At 35.1% G+C, this 11,974-nt stretch overlaps 1 protein-coding gene across 1 annotated transcript; it reads right to left on the reverse strand.

The window, feature by feature from the left end:
• Positions 1-238: 238 nt before the first annotated feature.
• LOC140742860 (aldose reductase-related protein 2) lies at positions 239-8,269 on the reverse strand. The gene is made up of 6 exons (XM_073073897.1): positions 7,951-8,269; positions 6,350-6,530; positions 5,732-5,919; positions 1,663-1,901; positions 1,186-1,336; positions 239-749 (listed from the first exon to the last, which is right to left on the reverse strand). Exons 1-6 carry the CDS (start codon positions 8,017-8,019, stop codon positions 606-608), a joined length of 972 nt encoding a protein of 323 aa, XP_072929998.1. The 5' UTR covers positions 8,020-8,269; the 3' UTR covers positions 239-605.
• Positions 8,270-11,974: the final 3,705 nt, after the last annotated feature.

Below are 11,974 nucleotides of genomic sequence, written 5' to 3' on the forward strand. Positions count from 1 at the left end.
TATATCTGACAACCGTGAAGGTACTGAAGGCGCATAAAAAGTATTTGGCACGTTATATTTAATTTAGAATGAGGACACTAAGGTAATAATGCATTGTCATCCAAATGAAACGTGTATGCTAAATTTCAGCTCAATTGGGTGGAGTGAACTCATTTAAATTCAGTCATTTGTATGTAGGCATACAACTAACAAGGAATGGTCAATAAAATTTTGTAAAAATAGGAATAATAAAAAGCCATTATTGGACAATAAAACATTTATTCACTTTTGTAACTTCACCTGATTTAAATTAATAATTTTCTATGTCAACACCCATGTTCTGATTTCATACAAGTTGAGCCTATATTTATAACATAGATATTATTATAAACTTGAGGTATGTCAAATAGACTTAGGTATGATAAACATAAATTCAAAATTAATTTTAATTAAAATTTTGTAACTTGTGCATGGATATTCTTGTCTAAATTATTTAAAAATTGAATGTAGGTATTAAATCGTTTTCGTCATATTTTTTTATCTCATCTTAATTTTTAATCTTCGTCTTTTAAAATAGCGAAAAAATCATGAACTGCTTGATGCTATTTATAAGTATGTTTATATGTTTATTTCTTAAAGGGAAACTCTGGATGTTTCTCTACTCCGACGAAGAAGCTGAAATCGCAGATGCGTCCGTTCTCGCCGCGATCCAGGGCCGCTAATTCTGCCATCTCATTTTCATTGAGCTCAAAGTCCCACACTGATATATTCTGCAAAAAAATATTAAATATTTTTACTATAGGTACTTATAATGCAGTATCATCTTATTACTTTTGCATAGAGGGGTAAAAAGACAATGACAAACTTCCACGCCAACCGAGATTGATTGATGATTAAAATAATTAGAAACAGTTAAAATTATAAATTACTCGTTACGTACACAATTCAAAAAAATACTTTTTTTTTTAATTTCTGTATCTGTGTTCTGATTGTCTGTTTATTTACATGAAAACATTCCAAAACACCAAGATGCCCGTATAAAATATCAAAATTTGTATAGTCCGCGTAAAACTGCTAATCCGCTCTTAATATAGAAATTAATCGCGTCGCAATAGCAAATTGTATGACTACAACTGCTCGCAACAACTTCAGAGCGGACCAGCAGTTTGTCGCGGACTACCTATAGCTTAATACAGTATAAACTACCTGTTTGATTCTGGTAGGATCAGTGCTCTTAGGGATGGCAGCGACCCCACGCTGTAGCAGCTGACGCAGCAGGATCTGCGCCGGAGTGCGCGAGTGAGCTGCCGCTATTTTCTTCACCACGGGCAGGTCTAACAGGCTTGGATATTCTCGCCTGTTATTTCATCATTCGACAACGTCATCATTAGAATGTAATAATTCTAATCATTATTCCGTTTAAATATACTTATTGCATATTAAATAGACACGTGTAGATTCCGCGTTCCGTAACCACGCGTTTTTTCTTTACTCCCCTATTTGTTCAGTTGTAATTTTAATGAATAAGTACGAGTATTTAATTATTAACCGATAATTGCGTTTTTGAATAGAATACAATATGTTTTATACACTCACAGTACAATTATATTTGGATATCTACAACAACCAAAAATATTCCTTTTGTCATATTGATTGAGAGGCATGATGTAAAATTTAACGTACCCAGTTTTAGCAGCAAGATTATCAGCCAGGGCTTTAGACCCTAGAGGAGAGTATGCCACAACTGGTATGTCAAGACGTTTGGCGGCAGCGAGCATGGAGGACTGTTGGCAGAGCGCGTGCACTTCGATCTGCAGGCAGGCCGGCTTCTCTATTGCAGACAGCCGCAAGATCTGCTCCTCGTTCATGTTGGACACGCCTACGTGCCGCACCTTGCCCGACTCCTTGAGCTTTAATACGGTCTAAGAGGAGAAAATATAAAGGTAAGAAGACAAAATAAAGAAATACTTGAATTTACCCAGAGAAGCAAAATACTTTAGAGATAAAAAGTATCAATTTTTCAGGATTAATTGTTAAATTCAGAATCTCAAATATATGCTCAATAGATTTCGATATAAGTATAGGCCAAATTCCAGACAGAAAATTTTTAAAACCTTATTTATTGTTTTCGTATCACGTATAGGTTTTACTAATGCTAAAATTACAGACAAATACGTTATTTTATAACATTAAAACATAAATATAATTCGACGCGTTTAATATAAATGTCCCGTCGACATTCTCCTATGACTGTAAACCTATTAGAAAGAGATTAGAAGACCTTGAGGTAAGAGATACAATGTGGAGTACATAAGTGAGATTTTCACCTTTTGTCACGCATAAATTCTCTTCTGAACAATATTTCACCAGGACCGCATATTCTATGTGGTGGTCTGGTAATGCCTGATATATTTATAGACGTATATGCATGCACGGACTCGTCTCTAATAGTCAAGGGTTTTTTATCTTCCTCATATTTAGTACTGGCTTCACCCTTATGTTCTTGTAAAGAATTACTCATTTTCTTTGGTACCCGGTATACTAATACTTTATTTTCTTTACTAGTTCGTAAATTCCTTGACTTTTTGAGTTTGAATTTTTGCATTAAGTTATTGATTAGCATGTGAATCGGACTAGGACGTTTTGTCTGACGGCTAGTTTCTTTGGCTTCCTTAAATACACTTCTCATAGAAGATGTTTCAGATACCGGCCTGGATAGAACATGAGAAATTATCTCTAGACTGGGATTAGACTTTACATTATACTGACACCAAAAATCAAATATGTATTTTCCAGTGTCTGGTGATATAGTACATGGAATAGCTGGATTTCTAGGCGGAGAACAGATGTTTCCTTCCTTGTGTTCTACAGTTTCTTGCTTCGGCATATTTTATGTTCAATTTTTTTCAGTATAGAGGCGATTTTAAAAGAAATTATAGTTACCTACATATTTAGAATGCAGTCTGTCAATTAACTATTTATATCAGTAGATCATGTTTTGTATATATTCCATGGACATGTTCAGTTTTACAGCAAGAAACTGTGTTTACGTTCATCTTTGCTCCACATTGTGCTAAAAATACATGCTATTTTTGCTCTTAAATTAATCTTGCTAACTTTCTTTATCATTGTAGTTTAATGTAAGCTGCATCATGAATAGCATAATAAATAAATTTTGGTTTAAAATTCAATACGGTTTACATTTTGTGTCTAAATGTCATATATTTTGTTATATTCATATCAAAGCTGACAGTTTGAAAGCTCTACCTAAATAATCTATCATGTTCATTATTATTATTCTGTGCATTAATGGCCAATGATTATTATCGGTTTCGAACTACCCGTGAATATAAAGGTAAGATTTATGTAACAAAGTTACGAGCAATCTGCTTTTGATTAGCATGGCACGCTATTTAGACACATCATCAACAACCCATTACTGTCCCACTGCTGGGCACGGGTCTCCTCTCATAATGAGAAGGATTAGGCCATAGTCCACCGCGCTGGCCGAGAGCGTATTGGTAGACTTCACATATCTTTGAGATTTTTTTTTATAAATCTCTCTGGTATGCAGGTTTCCTCACGATGTTTTCCTTCACCGTTTAGCAAGTGATAATTAATTTCTAATACGCACATAACTTTGAAAAATCAGGGGTGCGTGCCTGGGATTTGAACCTGTCCGAGGTTCAAATCCCTCGATCGAGAGGTCGAGTTTCTTAACCACTAGGCTATCACTGCTTACACGTTTAGATCTAAACCTTCATTTCTAATAGAATAAACTCTATTAATGAAAATTAACTGTCTGTCTATAATTTAAAAATAATTACCTACTCTATTTTAGAAACAATATGTTTATTATCGTTATACTATCGTTTTTTTATATTTTTTTGTCAGGTTACCTGCACAACGCTTGTATATTCTCTTCGTCGTATTGTCTTGGGAACTAGTGAAGTAATTAGGGACTTTCACTACAGAATAGGTAGGTACCTACCTGCCATATAGTTGATAACTTTCACTCAAACGTGAGAATACTTTACAGCTTTACTATCAAGGTTAGGTATAAGTATCTAAAAAGGTTTATAATTATTTCGAAAATGTCTTATTCTTCGAAAACTCAAATAGGGCTTTCCTATATATAAATAAGGGTTAAATCACGAACCTACCTACTGTGAAAATCGTCGTGTATACCTATGTACCGTAATGTAATAGAATAATACATAAAATTTTATTATTCATAAAATAATAAAAGGTTAATTAACGTTCTGCGTAACTCGAAAGTGAACGTTTACGATAATTGAAATGATTCTATTTTGCGTTGTAAATATTGGTACCTATAATAACATTAGTAGACATTTTATATTCTAAAGCTCAGGTTCTAAGACAAAATACTAAATATTATAATTGATGGGAAATTTAGTGTTTGTCCTGTGAAATTAATTTAAATACCTATTACGTTCCTACATTGTTACATTGTGATCAAACACTTCACCATACGGGCTCTACCAATTTGTGAAAATATAGGGACTAGAGGAGGGCTTCCAGTACAGAAAAAGAAATAACTATGTTTTCATGATGTATATTTAAATATTTATTTAATATCTCAATTGGCATTTATTTAAAAACGCACGTAAAGTTCTTAATCGAATTTTGAATGATTGCTTGTAAAATTTTGGCGTAAAATTTCGGAGTTTTTTTTTTCTTTATCATGGTTTTATGCAAATGTATGATACTCATAATAGAAGGTTCTGCGTTTAGGGATAGGAACTCTATATTAGATTGCCTCAAGTCGACATCCTCATACGATCCTTCCAGGCTGCCATCGAAAGACTGTATCAAAGTTGCCAAGCGGTCGTCCCCGCCTCCCGTGCAGCAGGGGCACAGAAGTTTAGGCACCAAGTTACTACAAAATAGTTTTTTCTTCGAAATTAGAAGCGTTTCCTTCGGTACAGATATAGTTGATGTCTGAGTCATGTCAGTCATGACTTGCGATGGTTTAAAATAAACAGAGGCATCGTTTACCTCTTGACCAATCTCAATAATAGGACGACTTGGACTGAACGTTGGATTGTTCGATTCCGTGCTTTCATTTTTTATGATATTTTGCTGCTTATCCTGTCTCCTGACGGGAGATCTGTACACCTTAGTCCAAGAGAAATGATCGCATAATTTATTATTTAATATCTGCGACCGACATTTTAAACTTGTCTTGTACGACGAAGGGCTCTTTGTTGCAATTTTTGGGTAACTGCAATCTTTGTAAACGGCGTCACTTCGATAATTAAAGTTCACATCTTTTGTTTTCGTGTAAGGGGAATGGTTTTTCTTTATGCGTGTGCAATATTGAGGAAATGTTAAACCCATTTTGAATTGTTTTTTGTTTGTTGTTCCATTAATCAGGTGTAATATTTAGAATGAATTGATTATTACATATTTTATTTATAAAATAATAATTTTGACGACATATCACTTTTGAAAGTTCGTTAGTAGTTTGACAGATAATTGAAATTTCAAATTTTGAAAACATTGCTATCTATACTGACACAGATTTGTAATATTTGTGTAATAACTAATATACAATCATTATTATCTGTGGTTAGGTGTTAGATTTCAATGTATACTAGGTGGGTAGGTACCTATCCACAGGACGCAGAGTCTGTAGACAGTTCTATAGTTTATCTTTTTCTGTAAGCTCTTAGGTAGAGTTGCATATAATGCTGTGATAGGTACTATTAGTATCAAAGTAGGTACATACCTTCCACACGGCAACAAGATCTGTAGTAAGGTCAACCTTCATGCTGCCGTCATGGTTGGTAGGGTGCAAGTCTCCGGGCACGTATTCAAAGGCGAAGGGCACGTGTATCAGGTACAGATCGATATAGTCCAGCCCTAAGTCTTTAAGGGAACCATTGAAGCATTCTTCGACCAGATCCGGTCTATTTCCTGTAAATTTTGATAAAGCATTTGGTACATTAAATAATCTTTATCTTTAGGTATAATTTGGTTTTCTTTTAGTTTTCAATTTTATCTTAGTTAATTATCAGAAACAAACCCCTTATGCCCCTAGACTTTTAAACATGTTGCTATAGGTACAATCAATGGTAGATACGAGTACATATGCATCGCACCATAAATAAACATATTTGAACTATAACTAATTTCGGTAGAAATGACGTAATCCCCGAACTGTTGGTAGTAATTCTATTTTAATAACACTTTTTATATGATCACCCTTGTGCAAAGTCACAGAGATACATTGGGGCAAATAGGGCATGGATCCAGCGAGTGTTTTATTGAATGGAATTTCATACAAAACACTACAAATCACGTAGTAATTATACAGTACATATTGTGTGTTTGCGTATAATAATACCTCCTGGCGGAATTTTTGTGACAATAAATAGTTCCTTTCGCTTGGCAGGGTCGTTGCCGATCCACCGGTTGAGCGCTCGGCCCAAGGCTGCCTCATTCTCATACGCTCTGGCTGTGTCGAAGTGTCGGTAGCCCGCATCCAAAGCCGCGGCTACTGCCTTCTCTAATACTTCATCGGATGCCTAAAACAATGCTTAATCAATCAGATTACGAAGCTACTATGGCAAGGAACATGATTTTATCCTAGGACTGTTATTTCACGAGAAACTCATACATCGTAACATTAGTGCCGTGATTAATGTTAACAAAGTACTAGATAATTTCCGACATCCTTATAAGCACGTATAGCAATTAATTATTGTTGAATGATATTAAAAAAATATTTAGGGAAATAGGTTTTGGCAAAATATAATATCATTTATATTATGGTAATTTTTATTACCTTCTTAATTTGTTCATATTATAAATATAACCAATATTTATGAGGGAGTCATTACGTAATAATTCCATTATTAATTGATCAGTACATAATATATCTAAATAGTGATTATATAATAGGGATCATAAGTAGACATATTTAGAAGAAAATTGGCTTTATAATGTATAATACGTATTTATTGTTAATTTTAAAACTTTGACTAGTAAATTCAAAATTAATTAGTCTGCTTGACCGCTGGTTGGCAAATATCATACATTATTACTATGTGCATTATAAGTGGTTAATAATATCTATAATATACACGTAGGAAGGTAATAACCATTTGCCTGTAGGTACCGAATGTCTAGACTAGTCAGGAGCGGTAGTGAACACATTACATCAATGACTGGCTCCACAACGTACCTAATTCTGTTCGATATCTAAGTGACTATTTAGTACCTATCTATCTAAGATTTCTATCTACTCTACTGTATGTTCAACCTATTCTGTAAACAATAAAACAAGTAAAATCTTATTGAAGAACATGTAGCTACTACTGTAATATCTTGTATCTAAAATCCGGCTACATACAGTTCTAAAAAATAAAAAATAAGTACCTACCTAACTGTAGGTGCTTTTGTGAACTTTTTTCCACGAGTTCATTCACAGGAACTTTCTACTAAAGCTACTATAATTACAATGGACATAGCTTAGCATAAGTACAAACATGTATTTGTTAGAGATAGGTAATATAAGCAATTACTGATCCGTTTTTCAAAATTACTTCATTGGTGGAAAGCTACACTATTTTCAAATAAGTTCACCAAACATTATTGAAACATAGGTTAAATAGTAGGTAGGTACCTAATTATCAAAAAAATTAAAAGTTAGTTGCAGGAATGTATGTTTCTAATAGTAGATAAATAAAGGGAAACACAGTAATAACATATTATTTTAGGTATGTATTCACAAAAATATAATTGTTTAGCACACAAGTGTGGGCGTCGTTCTTGGAACTGTCATATTGATAAAATATTTTAACTCAAACACACGTAACAACAACACAAAACATCATCTAATCTTGTACTCGTATTTCTCTGGACGTTTTCCTGCTTAGATTAGTCACGGTACGGAATATATTAAATGCGTATATTGTAGTTGTACGGATATACATAAATACTTACTTGCCAAGTACCAAAACCGATGCGGGGCATACGGTCGCCGCCTAGCACGAAATATTCCGGTACAGACATTGCGTGTACAAAATTATATATGCCTAATAACACTTGATTACTGCAGAATATTGATTGACGATACTACTTTTATACACTTTTCATAAATAGTTATACGCGTAATATTTGTATTACACGCGAATTATTTTTTTATTACTGAGAGGAAAAAATAAATGTTCGTGCAGCTAAAACCTTGGTACAAAACGAACTACAATGTCAGAGGCTACATCGCTCTACCGGTTCCCTCCACGACCGCGTCTAACTGTATTTTGCTCCAATCACACCTGTTATCTTATTAAGCAATATTTATTTACCTGATATGCAATGTTCTTATTAGTGATCGAAGGCAATAGGTCTTTGACTGATTATTACCGTAGATTATTATGCAAGTTTAATGTTTCATTATATGTATTATTGATTAAAATATACATTATAAAGATAAGTAATAAATAAAAATTTAATTAATTTCACTTTCTCATATTTCTTTTTCCTATCCTAATTATTTTTATATCAAATAATATGACTCTTATATTTTATGGGGAAAAGGAATTAAGTTAAAAGGCATAAAGTTAATTAAGAATTTTTTATCATTTAAAATACTTTCTTTTGTTTATTCCTTAGATTTTAATCCAGTGTCTGGTAAAGCCTTGATATAAACATACTAGAAAATTTATAAATAGAAAATTAATTAAATATTTTTTAAATTATTAATTATTTCTTTAAGTATGTTACAATAATTGTATGTAATCAAAGAGAGTACAATAATTGCATAACTTATAATGGTTACAATCTTACGACTTATCAATGATCATTATAAAGTAAGTAGGTACCTAGTAGCAATTATAAAGGAATTAAGTACCTAGTTACGCAGAAAACTTGTTTGCTGATTGATAACCTTTATTATGCTATTAGAATGATATAAAGTAAGTACCTACCTAAGTACCTAATAGGTTTTTGTTTCATGGTATGAACTGGAGTTGCAAACGGACATATTTTCAATATTTTGTTTGTTGACGAGAGGAGAAACCTTCCAAAGGTACCCTGTGCCGTGGGAGTGACACCAAGGTATGTGAAATTTCATGGACTCAGGGTGGCCGTTCTCGGTGCTACGTGTGGATTCCGGCATCTCCAACTTGGACTAGATAGGCACTCCAAGCACGATAAGAGAGAAACACCTTCCGAAGGGGTGGTAGATTGATGACGTTTAAAAAGAGTTCTATAATAAGCAATTTCGAATACTTAAATGAAATTTGAATTAGAATTTGTACCTAGATGAGCATTTATAACATCTGTAATTGGTCTTTACGATGTATGTGGCCACTCATATCAGGTCTTCCCGGTGTCGCTGTATGAGTTATGACTGGTTCGAGCTCCTACTCTTGCTACCTGCAACCTCGGAAGCCCTTTTACTCGCGTCTTACGACAGGCATTGGGTACCACATTATGTGTCTTCCGGTATCAAGACTGCAGGCACAACCATTGTTTACTAAAAATGAAAGTAGGACTTGTACTATTTTAGATTAGACTTTAGATAGGGCTATTTGAGATCGTTAAAATCATAAGCATATATCCAGACGCACAAAGTAGAACGAACCACGTCCAATCCTGTTTTTGACGGTCATGTTTGTATAAAATGAATAATCAATTTTTAATAGAAACATCTTTAGACTTTTCCATGATGTTTGCAACAGTGTATTTTAAGAGTCTAGGTAGGTAATATTATAGTAGCTTGATAATAATGATCTTTCTATGTAGTGGCTCATCCGGTAGGTATTATAAGCGTCTTCAGACAACCTTGGCTGCTTATAACTAACTCGTAACTCTATTTTATTCATTGTAGGCTTTGCCTGATGGTTGACTTGAGTATACTCATAGCACTAAGTCCGCCTTTGTATTATCTTCTAATCCTGATAATAATCCTGACGGAGTCCATGCTTCTAGGTACCTACCTACTTATAAGAAAAAAATACCTAAGAGGGGGTATTCTAGAAACACAGAACTTATTTATTTAGTTACATAATTAACTATTTAACGTAAGGCGCTTAGGTTTACAAAGCTATTTGAGTAGGTAATTAAATTATCATTGCCAGCCAATTCAGTCGGCCAACAACGGAACAGATTGATTCAAGGTACCCAAATAGCGTGACAATAATTGCAATAGGGGCAAAGTGGCTACTGTATTTGTGTGAGGATATTCATTGTTTGTTACTCTACAAAAATTGCACACATCTGTAAAGAAAAACTGATATCTTGCGGTTCACATCAAAGCGTTCCCGTTATAAATACAATTCGAAATAATGGGATTACAATGACACGGCTATTAACAATATCTTGTTGGCTAAACGATATAACAATGTGGCACTTGAGGTTGCTAGATTGTACAATCTGTCAATGACATCTAAATCGTTTACCATGATTACAGAATATTTAAGTAGTCGCGTACAAGTTCTTTTGATAACCATTCACGCGTGATGCAAAAGTTGCGCTTGAAAACATTCGCTATGAATGCTTAATAAACAGCTAAGTGCAAGTCGAATGTGCACATGGAGGATTCCGTACCACCAAGATATTATAAACAGTAGGTATGTATATATATATAATATAGGAGTAGTAGATGAGCATGCAGCTCACCTGATGGTAAGTGGCTACTGCCGCCCATGGACATCTGTAATCAACCCCAGATAGGATTAGATTCCTACCTGAAGTCGGTCACAGATGCGCCGTTACTCCTGAGAACTAAGCTGGAACGCCTCAGAAAAGTATGTCTCCCTTACCACACCCGTCAAACCAGAACACAGCAGCGTTTAACACTGTCATTATGATGCTGCAGTAGGTGTGGCGGTGGTGCCGTCGGGGTGGAACTTCAGAGGGTTCGAACCCCTTCAAAGATTATATTAAGATAATTAGGATTTATGCTTATATTCGAGATCAGATGCCTTTAGTCCCTGTAGTTCCGGGACTAGAATAGGGCTACGGTATCCCCTGCCTGTCGTAGGAGGCGACTAAAAGGGGGCTTCCGGGGTTGCAGGCGGCAAGAGTGGGAGCTCGAACCGTCCAGCAAGCGACCCCGGGAAGGACGGCGGTATGTGTGGTCGCATACCGTCGTAGACACAACATGGTGTGGGAGGAGCGAAAACTGCTCCCCCTGGGTAGAGCCCGATCGGGGCATCGCGCTTGGAGGGCTCCGGTTGTGTTCCGTCGGAGATCCCGGAGTTCTCCAACAAGCGTTGAGGACGGCCACCGGGGGGGTTTTAGTGCGGTAAAAATCCCACATAACCCGGCGTCGCTCCCACGTCGTCGGGTTCCTTTTGAAGGTTTCCCCCTCGAGAAAAAAAAAAGGTGCCTACATTAATCAAAATAATTTAATAAGGTAAAGTTCATCTACATTGAATCCGGGACGAATAAAGGTCTACAAGAGTTAATGACGATTTAATTTATCTTTAAAACGGGTAAATAAACTTTGGTCGGTATCATGAAACGATATTTACCGCTGCATTGCTTATACATTTACACTTAAATGGAATCTTATTTTGTTGGCAAACCTACATGTATTAGTGCGTACATAAACAGGTAGGTATTTTATAAGTTAGGTATTATATACCTACCTAGTTACCGAGGTTCCAGCTTCAACTCTCAGTGGAATTAAAGTTTATTGCACACAACTTCACAGTGTATCGTATTTATGCTACAAAACCAATTAATATTTATATTAAAGTACAAAACAAAATTTGCACTGTAATTAATTATTAATTTGCCTTTTAATAAGTAAGTGTCAGATTACCTAGTGGATTACGTCCAAACAAACGTGTGTAATGTGATATTAGTAACAAATTAATTTTCTCACATACCCTTAAAGTAATAACATCCTTTTGTGTGGTACAAACAGTATCAGTTTCTCTTTCAAGCGGCGGTCGTATGAATGAGCAGCCGTCACAACACTCGTGAGTTCACCGGAGCGTACGCCCCATTCAGCCTC

Source organism: Epargyreus clarus, unplaced genomic scaffold, assembly GCF_041222505.1.
Source record: "Epargyreus clarus isolate Ecla_fem2 unplaced genomic scaffold, WU_Ecla_fem_2.2 ptg000006l, whole genome shotgun sequence".
Classification (NCBI taxonomy): Eukaryota; Metazoa; Arthropoda; class Insecta; order Lepidoptera; family Hesperiidae; genus Epargyreus; species Epargyreus clarus.

Coding starts and splice junctions, on each gene's coding strand:
- LOC140742860 (XM_073073897.1), bottom strand. CDS start 8,019: ATGTCTGTACCGGAATATTTCGTGCTAGGCGGCGACCGTATGCCCCGC. Junction 5,920..6,349: donor CACAAAAATTCCGCCAGGAG/GTATTATTATAC, acceptor CAAAATTTACAG/GAAATAGACCGGATCTGGTC. Junction 1,337..1,662: donor AATCTTGCTGCTAAAACTGG/GTACGTTAAATT, acceptor ATGAAATAACAG/GCGAGAATATCCAAGCCTGT.